This window comes from Acanthochromis polyacanthus, chromosome 17 (genome assembly GCF_021347895.1).
Source record: "Acanthochromis polyacanthus isolate Apoly-LR-REF ecotype Palm Island chromosome 17, KAUST_Apoly_ChrSc, whole genome shotgun sequence".
Classification (NCBI taxonomy): Eukaryota; Metazoa; Chordata; class Actinopteri; family Pomacentridae; genus Acanthochromis; species Acanthochromis polyacanthus.
Genome location: NC_067129.1, coordinates 17,799,684 through 17,822,567, shown reverse-complemented (window position 1 = coordinate 17,822,567; position 22,884 = coordinate 17,799,684). Strand labels below are relative to the sequence as shown.

The 22,884-nt window shown below is 39.8% G+C and overlaps 1 protein-coding gene across 1 annotated transcript; it reads right to left on the bottom strand.

The window, feature by feature from the left end:
• Positions 1-556: 556 nt before the first annotated feature.
• Positions 557-22,245, bottom strand: ammecr1 (AMMECR nuclear protein 1). Its single transcript, XM_022206541.2, has 6 exons — positions 20,683-22,245; positions 14,708-14,818; positions 10,746-10,860; positions 9,646-9,736; positions 8,956-9,052; positions 557-5,613 (listed from the first exon to the last, which is right to left on the bottom strand). The coding sequence occupies exons 1-6, from the start codon at positions 21,156-21,158 to the stop codon at positions 5,499-5,501; spliced, it is 1,005 nt and encodes a 334-aa protein (XP_022062233.2). The 5' UTR covers positions 21,159-22,245; the 3' UTR covers positions 557-5,498.
• Positions 22,246-22,884: the final 639 nt, after the last annotated feature.

Here is a 22,884-nt window from a genome sequence, read left to right as displayed (position 1 = left end):
TCTTATATACCCTGGGAATACAATTAAGTTTAAGCAGGCCAAACAGGACATAAAGTATTGTGGAATCAGCTGCATTTTTTGTCGTGTTCATTGTATGTTTCAGGTAATATACCTTTAGTGGTACCAGGCATTGAAATGAACAAGAAATTGAAGAAAACAAGGGTGGTCTATTTTTTCCATGGCTGTATATCATTGTAAATAATCAAGTTCCAGTAAATATCTGGTTAACACTCCAGCATAGGAACAACATACGGCACATTGCTCTCTATATTCAGACAAAACGCACAAAGAGTTAAAGATGAATCTGACTAAACAAGAGAGAATCTACACACATCTCACTGACATCATTGTCCTGAATTCTTCTGGCTACAATAATCATGTAGTGAAAATCTGTTACTGTGGCAGCTCTATCATCTGGAAAGACATGTGACACACTCAAACATCATGTTGAAAAGACAATATATTATTTATATCCAGCATGAATCACGGACTTGATTGAAGAAAACCTCTGTTGTGGATATGCAAGACAATAGAAGGACACGTGTTGTCATTTCAGTTGATTTTGTATTTTTTTATTGAATAAATGATTTTAAAAGGTAATAACAATGTTTAAAACTACATTATCTTCACAGCCATTGCTTACATACTCAGATAACCCATCTATATATATTCTTTCAACCCTCCCCGCACTTTTGTTTTGCAATTTTTTGCTTTTTTTTCCTTTTGTTTTTTTTGTGTGTATATTTTTTGTGATTTTTTTTCTTTTGGAGTCATACTATCATAATAAATGCCCATTTCAAGTCTCGTCACACTAACAGCAATTCAATAGGAAAGGAGGAAGGGTCTAGCTCTACAGGGGGATGGATTTGAAGTTCCCATTTCATATTATTCCATCAACATTTTTCAAATTACTAAAGCAGAAGAAAAACAAAAGATCCAAAGGAAAAGAAATAAAAGTTGGTATGAGGAGTTACACCAGGTAACCCTCCCAGCCCATCAGGCCACTGCAACAGAAAAAAGTCATTTTGTACAGTGACACGTCTTAGAAGTCAGTGTCTCAAAAATTCAGAACATAGAAAACCACTAAAATAATTTTGAAACTAGATCCAAAATATTCTTTTGAAAAGAATTTATTTTGATGTACAAAAACAGTCATTTTCTTTTTTATTTTCTTTTTTAATAGCTTTTATAATAAAAGTTTCAAACACAAGTGTATTGTAGTTCTTATTTCATTTGTCATTATCATTATTATTATTGATTCACTTATTCTTTTTTTTTTTTAACTCTTCTATCAGTGCGATTGTATACCAGTGCAGCTACTGGGTCCAGAGTAAAGAAAACAGGCTTTTTCATCTTTAATGGCATAAAAAATAAGGAAAAATCCATCTTTTATACAAAGTATAACTGCTGGTCTTTAGGGAAAAAACATTTATAAACCCATAAAGCTAGGAGGCACACCATGGGATTTTCATTTTTGAAATTATAGCAATAATAATAATAATAATAATAATAAACAAAACAAGTCACAACAATTTGCAACCATTTTTACCATCCTTGATGCCAAGTACGGCTTCAGAGATAGACTCAATGAAAATTCATTGAAAAAAAATCGGGTTGCTTCATAAGTCAAGACAGTTGAGAAATCGCACAAATAAAAAGACATAAAGAACATCTTGTCAATTGCAGGGGTGTTTTTTGGAAGGACAGGAAGCCAGGCCTGAAGAGCAGCATTTGGGCATGGCCGCTGGCATCTTTGGTTCAGTCAAACATACGAAGGTAACATGAGCTTGAGCATTCCACGAAATATGAGAATGACCACGGAAGGAATGCTGAGGCTGAACTCTAACCCTGGTATGGAACCAAAACACGATCTGCTACAACAAACTACAAATGTCGTTCCATAAGATCCTATGAGGTATCAATGCTTTAAACAGTTAATCAGTACAGAAGCGGGACTATACTCTGCTTTAACTCTTCATCCCGCTGCCGGAGATGCTTTCCTTCGACATAGTTTAAAAGAGGCGGCGAGGGCCTCGACAACACCATCTAGTCAACAACTCAAACCTTGCCCTTTCAGAGGAGGTCAAACGATTCAGCAGCTAGAAGGAAAACTAAGGATGTGCTCTGTAAACACAGCACCCAATCTTCCAGGAGAGGCAACGACCACTACTACTGCCGCCTTCTACCGAGCAACACGCATCACACCTTGACAAGCTAGGCCATGAGGTTGGGCCACAGTGTCGGGAGGAATCGAGGGGAAGGAGGTTAACGTGTGACTTCTTGTCCTTTCAAACCTGCAGGGGTGTTGACTTGCACTGGTAGGAAAAACAAAACACCTGTTGAACAGATCTGCATATATCAAGGATAGTAAAGGTAACACATGTAGGATTTTCTCTCAGCACATCACTGCTGAAGTGTAATAACGACCATTAACAGTACATTCCATAGCCCCGGTGACGTGATGCTGCTGGAACTTTTCCTTCTTCGTTACATGAGTCTGAATATCTGTCTGGTTTTCCCATAGGGAATTGATCCCAAAATCAACCACACTGGACTGAACGGAGGCTCTTCTCTTGGGGCTACTGCTTCTAATGGTGATCCTTCGGAAATAAAATGTGCCGTTATGACTCGTTTCACAGCAACGCACCGAAGAGAAAATCTTACATGCAGCATCTTTAAGTATGATATGATCAATGAGTCCGCATGACCAGTCACGAGCTGTGACCACCCCAATATGAGGTCCGATAGCACCATATTTGTCTTTTAAATCTCTTAATGGTTAATAAGAGTGTCTAAGCCATAGATCAAGCATATCATGGATAAAACCATAGGTCTCATACTCATACATACATGCAACTAAATACATTGCATGTGTATACAAAGACATATATGTAAAAGAGCATGGTCAATTTGGTTTTGCAGCAGAAAAATTCAGGTTGTGCTGTATTAAATGGACCAGGAAACGAACGCCTGACTGCTCCTCCTCTATATGTAGTGTACTTTGCAGATAAGGATACATTTTTCTGGAGGCATAAAGCTGTCTTCCCATGGTTTAAACATTAAGAGAACACCACCACAGTCCCCAAAATTGTTTTAAGAGAACGCCTTTATGAAGTCTATGTGTGGAACCAGCTGGGCTAGGAGGAGTCATACAGGATCCTCTGTATGTCTCAGAAAACACTAGCATGAGCATTCAAACTGATGGAACCACCAGCAGAGGCTCTTTCCCACACTGTGGTGTGAACATGAAGCTGGAGAAGAGCAAACCATGGTTCAGAGGAACACTCAGAGCATCACCTACTGGTCCATTATTTATTAAATCATTCATTTAAGGCAACACAACTGAAATCTGGGTCATTTCGGGTTACTGTGGATGGAGTGCCAAAAGCCCTTGACATTTTGCATAAAGAAAAAAATAACCTGTCAGTTAGTAAAGGCTGTTACGAAGAAAGATGTTGGTCAAGTAACAAGAACCTCTCAAAAATTCCAGTTAGCAAACTAAAAACCAAAACGAGCGGATCGCACCGTGATCCTCGACAGCTCAAACATTCTGGAAAAGTAAACCCAACTAGCCTGGTGTGTGTGTGTGTGTGTGTATGTGACTCACGACGAGTAATATTTGGATGGGAAATGGCTTCTTAAGTCCTTACAAAGCCCTGGCTTTTTATATGTGCAGACCTCAACTGCAGGCTGCTCGGCCCCCATGCAGAGATTCTGTTCCGACTAATTCAACCGTTTGCCAAACAGCTGACAAAACAGACCACAAATCAAAACATTCCCTGTGCCGTGGACACACACATCGAAGGGATCTCACTGAGGAGCAGAGTGATAGAGGAGAACGGTGGTAGTGCGGTTTCAACAACTAAATCAACTCGCTGCGCTCCGGCGACAGCTTCAGTTTCTAAACATGACATGCACTTCTATATGACACAAACATGTTACGTAGATCGCTGCTTTTGTGCGTCAAGTGGTGCGTCTTCATTCAAAATGACATTTTTAATACATCATACTTGGTGGACGAGTGACAATGGTTAGCTATAATCTGAAAAGGCAAGACAATGTTTCCACAACTACACAGGCAACATACAAGACGTCCGACAAATGACTGAAACCGCCGGGTTAGACGAGTATTCAGTGACGCAGCCTGGCCTGAAGCCGGCCACGTACGTTTGCATTCAGAGGCTGAAGAAGACCCAATATGTCTACCAAATGCAAACACTTCAAGCCAAACAACAGACTCCTCTCACAAAGTGTGGACTAAAGATAAGAGAATATGGCTTTAAGTAGTTAGCATGTCCCTGTCAAGTGACTCCCTGCCAGTAAACTCAGAAACCAACGGACTTTTAATTTAAATGAAAGCACTGTTCATGCACAGCTTAAGGTTTTTTTTTTTTTTTAAATATAGGGACCTGTAGTTCCGTCTGCTCCCCCTCTCCAATGCGGGGAACTCAGACCCACTTGGAGCCCATTTTTCAAAGATAATTAACAAATCACCTGCGCGGACGTGATTATCCTCAGACAAAATGGCTTCCTCCGCAATTACCTTAAATTTGAAAAAGTTAAAAGAAAAAATAAAGAGGGAACGTAGCTTTAAGCTCGAGCCAAACAAATGCAGTTCAAGGTTTACAGGTTCCACCAGAAAACACTATGAATACTCAGAGGGAGAGGTTTCCAAACAAATCTCTGTACGGACTCTTTAGGTAAAATCCAATTTCTAATTGGCTCTACTGATTTTTATTTTGTGGCAGACCAATGTCTATATCCACACACAGACATACACACACGATTGTGAGCTCAATCAATAAACGGCACCAGCAAAGGCTGGTCAAAGGGCATCACAATCCTACTATCTATACTTTGGAGTATACATATCCCAATACATAGTTCCAACTACAACACTACAAGAGTTTACAAGGCTAAAACAACCTCAACAGTCTTTTTTTGTTAGTTTTTTGTTTTTTGAGAGGAATCAGAGTAGAGACGACACAGCCTTTGAGAACTGCAGTTGCCTTGCTACATGGTAGTACATGTCCGGATAGTAAGATAAAGAAAATGAGGAAAAAAACTAAGATTTTTTTTTTTAGTAAAATGTAAAATTGTAGCAAAGCCTAAACAATAGAAGCGCGAGACTAATTACCACCGTAAGCGACTTCCTTCCATCCACAGAATCAAACACCTGATTAGGTTTGCTGAAAAGATTAATAAAATCTAATATTTGTTTCGTTTCAAAAATATGAAGGGGGTTATAGATATAGGTATACATATGCTGCAAAAACTTAACCACAGGCAAAGAAAAAAACGTGTGGATTTCTTGCCATAATCAAATGATGCTTCGTTGCCACCCGTTGCCATGTCAACGTCTGGGAGACGGCCAGCATGGCAACGGAAACTATCATCATAAAATGGTACAGTAGTAGAAATAGCTAGACCAGGAGGGGGCAGGCTCTCCTGGGAAAAGGTCCGCGGAGAGGTCCAATGATTGGTCATGCGGCTCGCTGTCAGGAATAATGGTTGTAGGGTGGTAGAGGGTGCCCAATGCCATTCTGGTAGTGATGGTGCTGGCGGTGGGCGATGTACTCTGCATAACCCATCGTCATCTTCTCGCTACGGTACCTGGGAACGAGAAGAGATGCGTTGGTACATCTAATCCTGTGCTAGGAGAGCTGTGATCACTCACAGTCTGGAACAGAAGAACAGAAAAGCTCTCACAGAGTACAGTTTAAAGATGTGTCAACATTGACAGAATCAGAGAGGCTGTCTTTCTTATTCCACACATTTGTCTTCCCTCGTTGAAACGTGGTTCTTATTACCTACGACAGAACTCAACAGCAAACAGTTACACACAGAAGACTCTCTCGGGGTTCAGGGCAGACAGCTGTTGATACATTTCAGACACGCCTTGGATGTATCACTGCTATATAATCACACACCGGATATTCTGAATTATCTCTGACGCAAAAACAAACTCCAGAACATCTGCACCACTTCTGAGGCCACGGCCACGGCTTAATACAACACTGTAACTCTATTATCTCTCCAGAACGCTGAGATAAATCTTCATAAAACATACTTTGTCTTGACTGCATCCACCTACACAACCATGATGCAGACTGCAGCATTCACTATGCTGTTATAAACTCTCATCTTGAAGATATTACCTGTAAAGCAGCAGTAGTCCCACTGTGGTGACAGCCTGCATGCAAATATTTTAGAAGCAAGCTACTAAACAACATATTGCTAACATATCTACAATTTGGACTGACCAACTCATGTCAATTATGGTTCCGGTAAGTATTTTACCAATTCTTTCTTAACCCCGACCCATCAAAAAACAGCCAGAAAATTCTAATTTTTTGGAATTGAGATATTTATCACCCCTTTTAACAAAATCAAAAAAAAAAGCCATATAAGTTTGCTTATGATGTATTTATTGTATCAAATATGATACATTGGGCATTTTTGCTCTCAACAATCTACAGTAAAACTCCACTTGCTCCGGTCCGCTGTAAAAAAATAATGTAATAATAGATAAAACTAAAAGAAAGAACAGGACAAACTGCAGGAAGCTTTGTCTCCATCACCCAGTAGGTTCTCACACTGAACATCTGTACTCATCCCATATGCATGTACATGATGACAACCTGCTCCGTCTCCTACATGTCACTGGTGTTTCCATCCAGTAGCTCCTTGATATTTTCAACGTACTTTCTTTTTCTCTCTTCTTCCTCTAGTCTTTCTGGTGTGTAAAAATTGGTCAATATAGTACAGTGATTATGATTTCAAAGGAACTGTTATTGTAAAAATACTTAAAATGCATTTGAAGATGGCATTTTATTTATTATTTAAGTGAACTAAGTACTTAAAGTAATACGCGTTTGTATTTTCATAGGTATACTGTGGATTACATTACAAAAATGGTACATGACAATTCAGGAATAAAAGCACGTTACAATCCTGGAGTATCACACAAGTTAATGAAATATAAACAATGAATTATTTAGTAAACATGCATTCATTCAATGCAGAAAATATTTATTTTAAAAAATGTGTAGCAATTTAGATGTTATTTTTATCTTTACTTCTTCAAAGTTAGCAATGGTTCTCCTAAAAAAAACGTGCGTGGACGATTTCATGAGAGTAGCCATTTTGAAAAGGGGCAAAATACGACTTCAACTGCCAGTAGTAGAACGATGATCCACAAGGGGACAGAATACATGTATCAGGTTACATACAACAGGTTTTTAAGGAAACTATTTGTCGTGTTGACGAGATGGAGGTCTCAGAAACTCATGTATCAAATGTGGCACAAATGGCTTTACAGGGTTAAAACCTGATCTTCTGGCAAAAGAGGAAAGGCACCACTAAAGGGATGAGAGCTTGGACAGTGCGTCCAGACAACTGGAGGAAAAAAGCAGCTGGCAAACTCATTTTGAATAGAAGCTGTAAATATGCAGCTACAAACTGATGCCCAACACTAGTCGCTGCATGATGTACGACCAATCAAAGTCGAGCTGAGCTTTATTATTTTTTTTTATCTCTCTCCATTACCTCCTACTCAGTTCTGTTACTCTGCCCTTTCACGGCACTATTTAACCGTACCTTTCATTTAAAATCATGATGTTACCCTCAGTGAGCAGCTGAGAAACACTTTAACAGACAATAGGTGGCTTCCCATTGCCGGAACTCGTAGCAGGAATGTGGTAGCACGAACATTTACAGGAAGCTAATCTGCTCTTTTAGCCTTTCTGCTTCCATTGTCGCATAGGATCAGACAGCTCCAGAGAAAATCTTAACAACAAAGAAAAGTTACAGGATGTAATAGCAGTTCTAAAAGCACATCGCAAATGGCAGCGCAAAGGAGGCTTTTTATGTTAGCCTGGATGATGAATTTTACAGGAAAGACTGCCACTCGAGGACACCAATAGGGTAAAAACACTGTTTCTTGTCCTCTCTAAGTTTAGCCAGTCATTTTGTTCTTTTCATCTCATCCTCCCTGAAGTCTAAAGCTGCCTTTTCAGAGCAAACATAGTTGAGATGTTCAGAGGTTGGTGAGAAAACGACGACTTATTGCCCAGAAATTCACCAGAATCGCCATCAAATGCAGTTTAATTTGAGAGTTTAAGGAAGAATTAAATGAAAATGTTCCACTTTTACTCTTGTTGCTGTTAAATATGCAAACTATGATGAGATTTTAGGGGATAATTCTGCTATTTTTATGTAGAATTTTATGTAGAATTATCTACATTAAAAGACGGTGGGTGGAGTTTCATTTTTCTTCTTACCGAAATTGAAATGTTCTACAGTAGCAGCTTTTGCAGTCAGAACTCACACAAAAGTCTAAAATGGCCCAAAAGTTCCAACAGTGGAAATCAGTTTAATGGGGCAGCCCATGCTTGGTTTTTTGTAACTTTGCTACTAAATGTGAAAATAAGGTGCTCACCGGGTACTACTAACAGGTGGGAAAATCACCTTTGTTAGCAGGTGAAGTTTTGCTTTACTTCTAAGAACAGTACAGAGCGAAATGCTGCAATGCAAAATGGATACGTGGACTGATAAAGGATACAGATTCTCTATGCAACGTTTCCGTAGGCCTCAAGACAATGTTACAGTGCAAGATTTGGCAGATGAAATTTACAGCTGAGAATTCGAATGGTATGACAAAATGTACAAAATTCAGTGGAGTACCAAGATCCCCAGATGATTTTTTTCTATTTTCACATCTGTAGTCTTCAGGATCAACTCAAATGGTATCATTTTTCCCCACTCAGAATCTTCTGAAAACATTAAATGTTTGATATAACTTTTCACATAAGCTGTAGTTGCTCTCCAACACCTGCAAACATGGCCATAGCTGGTCACACACTTCTTATAAAATTTAGTTTCATATAGTGTGTGCAGTCTGTGGCACATTAATGAATCGGCATAAATAATTTAATCCAACAAATGCAATTTTACCTGGTTAACTTAATGGTCTTCCTGAAGTCGTTTGTGATGGGAGCTTTGTAACCTCCCTTTCGTAGTAAGGAATCTATGGTTTGAATGTGGTCCCAACCTAGATTTGTAAAAAGAAAAACCCAGAGAAATCCATTAAAACAACTCTGAATATCCACGCACAGTTCAGTAATCAACATCTGCATTAACCCTCCTGTTGTCCTCATTTACAGTCACTAAAAAAATATTGCTTTCTTGTCTGAAAAAAATCTAAAAATTCAGCCCAAAAAAATCCCCAAATTTCTGAAAATTTGCAAAACCTTCAGGAAGAAAATTCAAATAATTCCTTCAAAGTTTCCCAAAAGTTTTATTTAAAAAAACAAAAATCCTCCAAATTTGGCAAGAAATGTAAAAAAAAAATCCTAAAAATATCTAAAGTCATTACATATAAATGTGTACTATTTCTAATATTTTCTTTTAATTTTGCTGGATTTTGGTAGATTTTTCTGTGAATGTTCTTAAACTTTTTTTGAGCATTTCTTTTTCCCACCAAAAAATGTTCAAAAATTTGCCAAAAATGTCAGTGTATCAGAAGTTTCACAGTGAAAAAAATATTTTTTTCCACATTTTCCACAATTTGACCTGCAGAACAACACGAGGGTTAAAAGCAGATGAGACTACAATGTTAGGGGCACAAAAAAATATAAATCTCACCTTGCTCCTTTGCAACCTCTGGTAGGTAGGTGGCGGTGCGTTTTGATCCTTTTTCATTGAAAAACTCTATCCTAATACCGTGAACACCCACCTAGAATTCAAAATGCGCAACAAAGAAAAGAATATGTTAAACTCCATGAACTGCTCCATCCATTGAAGTCGGTCGTCAAGGTTTTTCCTGCCAGCGATGGACCTTTAGGGGGTGACTGGGAGAGTCTGTCCTATCTTACTTAACACAGATCTGTGCGTTGTACTGCCTATTATGCTTAAGTTAGTGAAACAACAGTTAACAAAACTGGTTCAAACTCAACAGGTGTTTTTATTCTCAAGTATAAGCAGACAGACACTAGTGATTTTTCATTAGTACTGCCAAAAATTCCTCTATGCACAACAAACTGCCCTGCCAAATGTGTAATAACAGCAAGTTATTCTGCTGAAACTGTGCTTTTTACAAACAAATGCAATGTATGTGCATTTATGCCAGCAAGGTACAGCACAGCTGTAGCCTCAGTGTTTTTCCACTGTTCCATTAGCTTTAATCATGTAGGGAGACATGTAAATACACAGCATGTTAGATGTGTCATTTTTCTTCATTTTAATACTTGTAGTGGAAATGAAGGCTACAATTAAAAAGTATAATTGAAACTAAAAGCTCTAATTCATGTTTTCTTCCATGGAGGATAGCTGCCAGACATATCTTTTGATGTACCAGAGGGAGCACTCCTAATGCAGAGCATCAAACAGTTCCAAATGTAGCTGATCTGACTTTCATTATCAAAGTTTTAATTGGTGAAATGAAAGATTTAATTCAAAGCACTATTTTTTTAAACATGCAAATCCATTAGTATTACAGTGGCGGTGTTAGAGTTATAAATAAGCACACGAACTACTTTTTGCTGACATTTAAAGAATGCTGGATGGGTCTTTAAGTGACACAGCCAGAAAAAAAAAAAAACTCACAAAAATGTGGATGTACAGGTGAATGTTAAAAGCAGAAAGACTGGCACTGCTCTGAATGAGCACCACAGGAGCCATTATTCACAGTGCGGGGGCAATCGCTGTGCTCAGCTATCTATGTTTTAGCAAAGCACGTCTCTCACCTCCCAGTCAAGGTAATCACCGACGTCTTCAAAGTTGGTGAGAAGAGACACTGAGCAGAAGAGGCGAGGCAGCTCATCCCTTGTCATAGGGGGGAAGCGGCTGTCTTTAAGGGCACTGCAGGCAGAAAAACACAAAGAAAGGGCGCATTACAAGACATGATTCAGAAAACAGTCCTTACAATCAAGTTTCAGAAGGTGTGACAGTTTAATTACTAGGTGTAGGACTTTAAATGCCTGACTCCTGGTGGTGGTATGAAAAAGATGCAACACTTTCCACCGACTCCTTTTTGTCATGAGGGCTTTCCTCTAATATGAACAAGCCGTGGACAATGTGTGTGTGCAGAACACCGCACAGGGAGGTGTGTGTGTGTCTGCATGTATTTGATAAGTCAACAGTGGCTGCCTTCAGGTCAAAATATACATCCCACTCCAGACGTTTACTCACTAGTGTCTCAAATAGAATTTTTCAACAGTGTCAAGCACTCCACAGAGACGTACATGTGCAAAAATATTGTGCAAAACCTCTACAAATTTGTGAAAAACAGGAAAAAAAATTGCAATCAATATTACCCTCCTGTTGTCCTTATTTACAGGCACCAAAAAATATTGTTTCCTTGACTGAAAAAAATCCAAAAATTCTGCAAAAAAATTCCCCAAATTTCAGAAAATTTGCAAAACCTTCAGGAGGAAAATTCCAATAATTCCTTAAAATTTTTGTTTTTAAAAAAAATCACCCAAATTTGGCAAAATAATTATTTTAAATATTTTTAAAAATGAGTACCGTAATTTCCGGACTATAAGTCGCTACTTTTTCCTCACGCTTTGGACCCTGCAGCTTATACATTATGCGGCTAATGGATAGATTTTTACGTGCGAGCTTCATCCCATCATTAAGTTGAACCTCGTCACATCAGACCAATGAAATTACCAAACAGGTCACAGTGGACCATTGACACTGTTCGAATTAAATCAAACACACACTAAATTCTTCAGATCAATCATTCTGCGCTTCATGCACACACCGTCATCATGGAAAACACAAAGAAATGCATATGATGCAGCTGTTGCAGGCCAAGCCTGCTCTCCTTTAACCTGGGCAGATTATGGTGTGTGTGTGAGAGAGTGTGACGTGAGGAGGAGCGCTGCAGCTGTGTGTGTGTGTTGCAGAGACGAATGTGGTAACAGAGGCAAAGCAAAATGCACCACGATGATATACAATACAATACAGTAAAAAACTTAAAGATAAGTTTTAGCGCTAAGCTAAGCGCGCTAGCTTAGCACATTGGAGTTGGCAGTGTGAACTGACTCAATGTGTTTCACTGCTGTGTTGCAGGCATTGTTCGGGAAGAAAGTATGTATTTAATTACAAGTTAAAATCTTTCTGTGTAAATATCTCATATTACAACGTGGACACCTGCGGCTTATAGTCAGGTGCGGCTTATATATGTGCAAAACTTTTTTCTTTTTAAATTAAGTGGGTGCGGCTTATATTCAGGTGCGCTCAATAGTCCGGAAATTACGGTAAACATCCTCCGAAAAAGATTAAAAACATCTCTTCCAATATGTTCTCACGAAACATTTTTAACATTTCTTTTTTCCCCACCAAAAAATGTTCAAAGATTTCACAAAAATGTTGAAAATGTGGACATCAGAAGTTTCACTGAAAATGTATTTTTTTCCCACATTTTTAAACTAAAACGGGTCAAATGTGACCCGCAGGACGACACGAGAATTAAACATCAGATTTTCAAGCTACCTCGCGGATGGGTTGTTTGAAGCTTAGAAAGACTGTAACAGTTTCTCTGTGGATTCAGGCTGTCTTAACTGCTTCTGCTTCTTCATGTAATCCCAGAGTGACTCTATCATGTGGAGATCAGGGCTCTGTGGGTGCCATACCATCTGCTTCACGACTCTTACAGCTGAAGACACGTGGCCTTATGACTGTCGCTGTATGTTCGGGGTCAGTGTCCTGCTGCATCAAGAGTTTTGTGCCAAACAGACGCCTCCCTGATGGCCCCATGTGATATATAAGAATCTGCCTGCTCTTCTCAGCATAGAGATCATTAACTCTAACAAAGTCAGCTTGACACATCTTTCATTTGCTGCATGTCTTGTGTCTTCTTGCTATGCTCACTCTTACCAGTGTTTTAGCAACCTTACATTTTTGGTTTGGCCGTCCCCCACCCAGTTTTTTTTATCCCTACAAAGCTGTTTCTGGTTCAGTTCATGACTTTGTTCATATTATGTTGCTGTTCCTTAGCACCTGTTTGGTATAACAGTGTCACACACTTAAGCAGAAGGTATAAAATAACCAGTACCCCACACGAGGCGAGGCTATTAACCCTCGTGTCGTCCTGTGGGTCAAAATTGACCCGTTTTAAAGTTTGAAAATGTGGACACAAACATATATTTTCACAGTGAAACTTCTGATGTCCACATTTTCAACATTTTTGTGAAATCTTTGAACATTTTTTTGGTGAAAAAAAGAAACGTTAAAGATGCTACTTAAGAGCATTCACAAACAAATCTACCAAAATCTAGTGAATTTCGCTTGATTTTTTTTTGTTCTTAAAGAAAATATTAGACGTTTTACTGATAGATATGTAATCACTTTAGATATTTTTAGGATTTTTTGAAAGATTTTTACTCAATTTTTGGAAAATATTTCCAAGAAATTTCTTGCCAAATTTGGGGGATTTCTTTTTAAATAAAACTTTTAAGAGGAACTTTGAAGGAATTATTAGAGCTTTCTTTCTGAAGGCTTTGCAAATTTTCGGAAATTTGTGGATTTTTTTTCAGACAAGGAAACAATATTTTTTGGTGCCTGTAAATGAGGACAAAAGGAGGGTTAAATAACGAGGCTGGGCTGATGTAAGTTGAACCACAGCGCACATACATGTATCCCAATCAATGAGCCGTATCACAACTTAATCAATGGGCAAAAATAAACCACTCCCAAAAGTTTCAATATATATGGATTAAATATAGCTGAAATAAATAAAGTTTTTAAAGAATTAAAGCATTAGCTCATTATTTAATAGTCACACCTCATTTAAGTACAACTATTAAGGTTTGGTTTCGTTCCTCACCACACACCTGCCTAGATGGAACCCAGGCTGCATTTAAATGAAGGTCATAATCTATATACTGAACTTGTGGCACGGTGTACAGTGGTTAGGACTGTTGTCCCACAGCAAGAGTTTAAGGTTACATGTTCGTCTTGTGTTTATGTGGGTTTTCTGCATGTGCTTGATGTTCCTCCAACAGCCTAAAGACATGTATGGTAAGTTAATTAGTCATTTTAAGTCAGCGTGAGGTGCGTGTTTATCTGTCTCTTCGTATTAGCCCTGTGATGGACTGGTGAACTGGTATTTCCAGCCTCCCCTTTAATATCAGCTGGGATAAACTACAGCCCCCTGTGGAACTGGATGGACAAGGAATTGCAACAATTGTCCACCAAAATAATGCAGTGTTGCAATGTTTAGACGACGGTCAGACAACACATTCATACAGTACATAGCCAGTGTCTATTTGTCTGAACATTTTAACACAGAGTTACCTTGTAGGGCACCCTGTCTTCTCTTTATTTGCAATAGACATCAACTGGAAAAACTGACTAAAGGACATTAGCAAGTACTCTTTGAATGTCTTTTGAACCCCCAGGAGGACCTGGGATCAAAGAGACAAATGTTCGATACAGCATAACAGAAAGTGAAACAAATGAGACATTTTTATAAGACAAATCTTTTACAGTCATGCAGAAATCAAGTACAAGCTCTGAGGGCAGTTTCCTGTTATTCTTAAGTTACTGTTTGTACAAAGTTGACTATGTTAATGTTCTTGATTCCAATTTCCTTCTTGTTTGCTTACATTTCTAAAAGCCTGTTTGTCTACAATCTCACTATTTAGCAGCACTTCCTACAACATGATATCTGGACAAATGAGTGTATAATGTTGCTTACCTGGTAAGGGTGTACTCCCTGAGTCCTGAGTGCAGATTCATGGCAGAAAATGTACCTATACAACCCCTCAACCGCTTGTCTCTGCCTATTTTCCATGTGACAAACAGCGGGCTGAAAAACAGAAAAGAGCGAGGGAACATCGTAAATTAGTTGACCTTCAGTAACGTGCACACCAGATGTACATTTCAGTAGTGTATAAAAGTTAACATCACACATCGTTTAGATATTTTGGCTAGTGTGTCAGAGTTCTTATTTACATTGGGTGGAAGTGTTTTTCGTGATGGATCAGTTTTCCTCAAAGACTGCAGCTTTTTTTTCAGAGCACTGGGCCATCTGTCCACCCATGACATAAAAAAAACAATTCTTTTAAGTCTTTTTCTTTTAGTTGTCTCGCCTTTTATGCAGATAGAGGGATTTTCCAGCTTTCATGGTGAAATAGCTTCTGGGAAAGAACACCAGCCTAGGGAATAACAAATTGATTACACAAAGAATCTCCTCAGATGTGGCAATTCATCTCCTGTCTGATTCATAAACAAGGGTGTGAATGACAATGAATGCCCCAATTAAAAACTGTATCACTGCAGCCAACGGTGTTTCAGCAGACTATGAAGACAACAGTTTAAAGGTTTCTCATCTCATCTGGGTTTGCATAACAATTGTTCATTTTCATGCAACAACAGTCAATACTTGTAGAGGCAAAATTATGTAAAACCAAGTGATCGCCATGCAAAAATATGTAAATAACACCCAACACCCTTTTGCAATAAACACCTTTTGGTTATCCGTTTGGTGTATGTCTAATAGAAATAATACACTTCAATTTGAAACCTGTATAGTAGTCTGCACTGGTGGCATAACTGTTTGTGCTTCAAGCTTTACTGCAACCAAAAAAATCTTTTAAAGGGTGTGTTTTTGGATGTCATTAAAATGGAAAGAGCAAATGACATTCACTGTTAAACGGGGGTTTCTCCAGCTAAGTCTTGGTCTCATGTCATGTCACAACCAATGCAGGGCTCAAGATATTTATGTTTTCTCAAGAGTACCAGGTAAATGAAAGTTCAGCATTACAGTGATGCTGTCATAAGATTATTCGCTGCATTGATTCATTCTTTGGTAACACGCATTAATCATTTTACTCGCGAGTTTTCTTGTGTTATTCAAAACTAAGCCAACCTATGACGTGCAGAGACTTTCACCATTTCCCGCATTTATTCTTATTTTTCTTCATAATCACCTAGAAGGAGCCTTGATGTTATCTCTCTTTGAGAATACTGAAACAGAAAAGCTTGCCAAATTTTTCAGTTCAGGTTCACTCATTTAAAAAAAAGTTGTGGGTGCATTACACTTAGTGCTGCAACAGATGACTGCTTTCAAATTATAATATATTATTTTTGATTAGTCATTTGGTATATAAAATGTCAGAATATTGTGGAAAATGTCAATCGGTGTTTTCCAAAACCCAAGATGACGACCTCAAATGCCTTGTTTTATATGCAATATGATGGTTGAGGGGTTTCCCTCGTGAAGAAAATCTGAATGTCAGGACCAATCGCAGACTCTTATCCTCAACTCTGATACTCATTTGCAGATATTTTGTATTCATTCATTGGAGAAAGCCTTGAGCTAATTTAACTTTACAAAAAGAAAGACATATGAAACATCTCCTTTAACAATTTCTACATTTAAATTTGTAGCTCATTTTCAAATAAATGGAAATTATATATATATATATATATATATATATATATATATATAAAATGCTACATCAAATGTGCACAGGTAGTTGAATATGAGATGGAAAAACAAAGAAGAGAACCTTAGTGTGGTCCTTACTATCACTGAGAAGGAGCTGGTATTCCTAGCCCATTATATTACTGGTATTCCTTACTTTCATAGAAGAGCAGATATGCACATTGAACAAATCAACATGTTAGCAACCAACTTAAACTTAAATCACAATTAGATTTTAGTTGCTGCTTTTGCTTATTAGAGCTCACAATTTTACCTTATCTATGCTATCTAGCAGCATTTACACAGATTTCAGTAAGTACTACATGACCAATTAACTATAGTGGCATTTATCTTAAAATATACATCCCTTCAAGTCAAGTAAGAGTCAGCTAGCTAAATTAGCTGACTAGTCATACCTGAGGCAGTGCTTGCTGACTAGAGCAGCCCATTTGTTTTCTTGCATATCCATCTATAAAAGAAAGCACAGGCTCTTATCTCTACATTGTTGTACTGCCACCATCACTAAAAAAGTGCCAAAAATGTCACAATCTGAAGCCCTGCACTGTTTACTGGCCAGCTATGCAGAACACTGTGTCTATAGCAAACATTGCAGTTGTTCTGAGCATTTCAGTAATTCAATGTGACAATGCCCCCGAGTGAAGGACATGTCGAGGACATCACAGACCACAAGTCTGAATTTCTCAAACCTGTGGGAGTTTTCACATGTGGGTAGCATTAGCTTTCTGCATTCCTGGCAGAATACAGTATTATCGTTCTGTTTTCATTGGTGTATAATCACCTGTAACTATGAACAGTTGTGTTTTTGTTAGCTTAGAATTAGCCTATTTTTTTATCTTCAGAGAAAGCAGGTCAACTTCCACATAGCATGTCATGTTTATACAGTAACCCAGAATGAACAAACCAAACACTGGCTCTGAAGAGGCCTTTTGCTTTATGTAGTCACCACCACAGGTTCTCCTCCATGCTTGAAAAGGGATAAATATGCAGTTGGTAGCAATCTGCTGTCTCACCGCTAGATGTCGCTAAATCCTACACACTGGTCCTTTAAGGTAAACTTGGATGGAGTCTCAGGGTGCTTTCACACCTGTTAGTCCGTTAGAGTGGTTCGTTTGGACCCAAAAGTTGTTACAATGTTGCTAATTTCAACTGGTTCGGTTCGCATTCACACCAGTGTTTTCGCAGTTGAACCAACTACGATGAATGTTATATCTCCCCCCAGTCATTTGGCAGCGCTGTTCACAAAAGGTGTTTTAGATGACGTAGGTGAACGCTGATTGGCGCAGCATGTGAAGAGGGAAAAATCCCAGAAGAAAACAACAGGCTGTGTTTATTCCATGGATCGAGGGTTATTCGTAAACAATGAACTATGCTCTCCTGTTCGTTCTTGTTGCTATATATTCGTATCATTGCTTTATGCAGCAAGCACAAATACTGCTGTTGTTCCAGCATGAAGCTCGCATTCGGTACGAGAACATTACACAGTCGTTTTTGGCACGGAGAAGATGCATTGCAAGACGTTATTGTTATCCCAAAATTCCCTGTGCAGGTTGCTACGGAAGCTCCCGTAGACCAAAAAGTGTGCTGCGCCATCAAGCCAGTCCAAATGGAGACAGGTTCGTGTTCTCACCAGGAGCGAACTGGAGTTCACATAGAAGCGGACCGAGACCACCTCTCGAAGGTGGTCCCGGTCCGGTTCTTTAGTCCGCACCAAAAACATCTGGTCTGCTTTCACACCAGCTCAAACGAACCGTACTTGCTGGTGTTGCGGACTCCAGTCCGCTTTAAGCGGACCAAAAGGCGTATGTGTGAAAGCACCCTCAGTGTCTAACAGAGGTGGAAAAGTTACAATTGCTCACATCACAAAATTTGTTTAGCTGGTGAAAATCAGTCAGCACTAAACATTCACTTTTATTAAATGACATATAAGCCCAACACACTGCTGGTCACAAAAATGTCCAGGTAACATGGGATTTGACAAAATCCCTGCCCCATTCCTGATAAGGCATTTTAAGTCCTCACAGCCTCTTGCAATGAAGCACTTATCCTGATTACCCACACTACGTTAGTTAATGTTTAGGAGGGTTTAACGCTTAGCATACACACTTGGAATGCATCCCAAAATAAGGGTGTCAGAAGGCATTTTTTAATTGACACACCAATCAAGACACATCCATCCATTTTTTCTTTGGTAGAGACTCTGACTGAGGGATATGCTAGATTGGGTTTACACGGGACATCTTGCTAGTACAGGGAGCTACATGTAGAGATAACACTTGTGTACAGATTTAGAGATATGAAAGCTATGTAAGGAATCGGGAATGTCTGAAATGAACTGACAAAAAAAATCCTACTTTTCACTAAAAAAGTAAACATTTCTTAGATTGCAAAATCAAAAATACACTCTGACTATCTGACATGCATTTGTTCAGCCTACCCAACTCTAATGGTGTGGCACACATCCATGTACTGTTCAGTGATTGATACACCACTGTGAATTGAGATCAGCTCTTGAATCAGACAGTGGAAAGCATTTTGCCTGGAGTTTCTTGAGGTGCAGTTTGAACAGGCTTTTAATAATATAATGTTAGTTTGACAGATTTGGAGGATACACTTTTGCAATTAAAGACTCCTCCAATATGCAGGGTCAACCTTCCAAAAGCAACATTCCAAAAAATGCAACACACAAAACAATCTCTACTATAAATATGGAAAAAGCTGTTTTACATGTGAAAAGTAGATATAATAAATAATGAGTACCATCAAATACCTTGGGAATGTTGGCACTGTTCACATTCAGTAAATACAAACCCTCCATAACCACTAATATACATTTGACATATATACAGCTCTGTATTTATAGCCAAGTGCGAGGCTGGCTGTCACTTCAATGTGTCACATGACAGCACACAACGAAAACACAATACAACAATGCCTTTCAGTATTTTTAAACTTTTAAAAAAGGTGGCCTTTGACAATATGGGTTTTCACCCAATATAGGTCAGTGACTATAAATGGAAACAATCTTTTTACAGCCTCCAAATGTGAGTAAAACACCTGTAAAGTCACATGCTATCACGTTTCAACGGTCACATAAGCATAAGAAGCATAAGGTGGGGACAAAATGTTTCGATGGAGGGCGCGGGAGTGCAATTACGGGCAGAAAATACACATTTACTGCTCTTAAGGTTCATTTGGTCAAAGCACTTAAAAATATCATTTTCAGTGGATGCTTCAAGTGGTTAAACAGCGTCTGTCTATTTGCTTTAATCACCCCACACTGTCACTACTCCACCTTTAACGTCAGTTAAATTAAGCAAAGCTTAGTACTGCTAAGTACTTAGCAAATGCCACCTTTTCTTTGTTGTTGATGCTAAACTCGGTTATTTTTCCCTAATTCGACAGTAAACTATTACGTACTGAACAAAACCTGCTGTAAATGAGTAATCTTAATTGTTGTCTATTCGTAATATTAATGACATCGTGAATATATCTATCACAAAATTAATTACTTCAAGCTCATTAGTGCTTCGTTACTAAGCTAATGTAGCTTACAGCTAACAAAGCTAAACCTAGCATGTGGCAATCCGGAGTTCATTGAGGGCAACTCAAAGGAATAAGAATATTACGAATAACTTTTGATGTTTTTTATCTTAACATCGTAAACGATCCGACCTAAACAAAGATTTTGCTGCTGTTAAACAAAAAAAATAAACGATGTTATCTTCGTTCCACCCTGTCTTTTACTGTCTGTGGCTAGCTGATATCGGCTAACGCTAGTAAGCAAACACCCTAAGCTAACGTTAGCCAGTGGTATTCGAGTTAGACCGACAGTAGCGTAAAATGTTTTTTTTTTCCACACAGCACCAACGGGAACTTTAAAAGTGGCATGCTACATCATTCATTGATAAATAACACAGTTTCATAAATACCACAGTGAATTCAGTGTAACGATCCATATTCGGCTAGTTTAGCTGCGGGCCAGTGCAGACAGTCTCTTCGACAAGGCCCGAATTCCAACTTGGCCAATTCAAGCTCTGATGGAGAGCTTTTCGTGTTAAATTCATGATAAGTTAAATGTTGTTTCGATATGACAGTTTGTGATCTCAACAGTGTAGCAGAATACACAGCTACACCCGTCAAGTCTGCAGCAGTACACATTAGTAGAGGGGAAACAACAGTGAGCTTTGACATGCAGCAAAACAACAAAAGACCAGAATACTCACTAGGGATCATTTGTAAACCTGGGTGTTCTCGGAGGTTGGTATCCGTACAGATGGCAATAAAGCACGTCAAAACAGAAGCAGCACATCTCCGCTGAGACGACCATTTTTCTGCCTCCACTTCCCGAACCAGGTCCCGGGCTGAGATTCGGAGAGAGGCCGGATGTAGTGTAACCGGCCGGGGCTGGGGACAGAGCGTTTGTGCCGCTGCTACCACTACTACTACTGCTGCCGCTAACGTTACCCCCGGGTCCCCCCAGGCCGTTGGCTCTGCTCACGTTCGCCGCCGCTGCAACAGTCGCGGAGGAGCCAATCCCCAACTCCGAGCCACAATGTCCGGTTCCTGCCACCCCGCTTCCCGCCCCCACCCCGCCGGGACCCCCCGACCCGGGCGATCCCGACAGTTTCTGCTTCTTCACCCCGCAGCACCCGGCCGCCATCTTGGAACAATCTGCACCGACACACCGCTTCCGACCCATAACCGTCACCGCGGGAAGGGTGGGGGGGAACGCCGACCAGACGTAGAAATCCCACTGCGTTGATACGTACGACGGACAATACTCCACTTTCACTCTTTTATTTTTTGTCGGACGACGAAATAACCGATGTGGTGAGAAGACTGCAATGTCACCCTAGCGTTGCCTTTAAAAATGCGTGACTTCGCTACGCAAAATCCATAGCTGGATAAGCGTTTTTCCTTGAGTAGTCAGCCAGTCCAGCTTTGGACCGCGGTGTTCTAGTGGATCACCTATAACGTCAGCCAAATATGCACCCCTTCTCCCTAACACGACACCATCCGAGGCAGTCAGTCAGTTCCCCTTTAGCACACAAGTTCAGGGAGTGCACGGTCCGAACAGGCCGCAGATGACAGTACCCAAGCGGTCCAGATGTGAAGCCGACAGCCAGTGCGCTGTAGCCCCGCAGCACACCTCTCCAAGTGGAAGCCGGGAGCTTGAGTATGCAGGACCCATAAGCTTCAGCACAAATTGCGCACAATGTCTTGGACCGCGTAGCTTCTCATTGCACCAGCTTGTTTGCTACTGCCTCACGAACTTCTAATTACACAACAGGCCCAGTATGTTGGAATTCCAGACGCAGAGTAAAATGGCATCTGACAATGCGGGGTTGGCATGGCACAATGAAACGCGTCAGCGCCGAGCAAGTCATTTCGTTAGCCCACAGTTTGCACCTGCATGATGTCTGCTCTTGGACCTGGTTTGGGGAAGAAAAAAATCTCAATAACACCCCCGCGTCAAACGGAGAGCTCAAAGTTTTCAGTATAGGATTGTTTGGAGGCTGTCATCCGCTCATGGGGACACATAGAGAAGATCATTCTAGTCCGTGAGCCGTGAGAAATCCTCCGGGTTTGGCAACCCTCGCTCCGCATCCGTCTCTCAGCTGCTACAGTTCAGTGCTGTTCGGGTGAAAGCCCTGTGATCGGTCTGTGGGCATCGGTGTCGTCGGCACGCCGGAGCCGGATTCAGAAAATGTGTTGCGCCCACTTGCTACACATAATGCGTAGCTTCTGGGGGTATCAAATGTGCAATTCAGAAGAAACGAGCGCTGCCGTGGAGGCATGCGCGCTCATGACGTCCGTACGTGTGTCTGCGTGCGTGCATGAAAAAGTATTTGTGCCCTGAAGTTATAAAAGGCACAGCAGCAGAGAGGAGTGCTGCTCCAAACTGATTTGCAGTCTCTTTGTGTTGCTCCGCTCTGTGAATTGAGATAAAGATTACACACACCAAGGCTCTTTCATTTTCAACACACGTTTATTCAGAATGTCTCATTTGGCACATCTCATATGTCTGCATCACTTCAGGGCCGTTGGTAGAAATTCTGTGGGCTTATAAAACCATCTTTTTTGGGGGCCCCAAAGCAGTATACTAGAAACATTCAGATGATCTATTCAATCTATAATGACAGGAGCAACGCTCCTGAATCCCCAACTCTGAGCACCTGTTAATGCTCCAATCCCACTCTGCAGTCTAGATCACCCTACTTCATGTACAGCGCCCTCCATAATTATTGGCATCCCTGGTTAAGATGTGTTCTTTAGCTTCAAATAAATTCAGTCTTTTTTTCTAAATAATATAGGACCACAATGAAAAAAAAATCCAACCTTTAATTCAAGTATTCAGTGGGGGAAAACTCACACATTAAGAAATAATTCTTTTACATCAAATCATGTGTGCCACGATTATTAGC

What these genes read in the sequence shown, in the direction of transcription:
- ammecr1 (XM_022206541.2), bottom strand. Translation starts at nt 21,158, where the DNA reads ATGGGTCGGAAGCGGTGTGTCGGTGCAGATTGTTCCAAGATGGCGGCC. An exon ending in AGGTTTACAAATGATCCCTA is followed by an intron (nt 14,819 to 20,682) that starts GTGAGTATTCTG and finishes TCTGTTTTTCAG; the next exon opens with CCCGCTGTTTGTCACATGGA. An exon ending in GTGATTACCTTGACTGGGAG is followed by an intron (nt 9,737 to 10,745) that starts GTGAGAGACGTG and finishes TTTGAATTCTAG; the next exon opens with GTGGGTGTTCACGGTATTAG.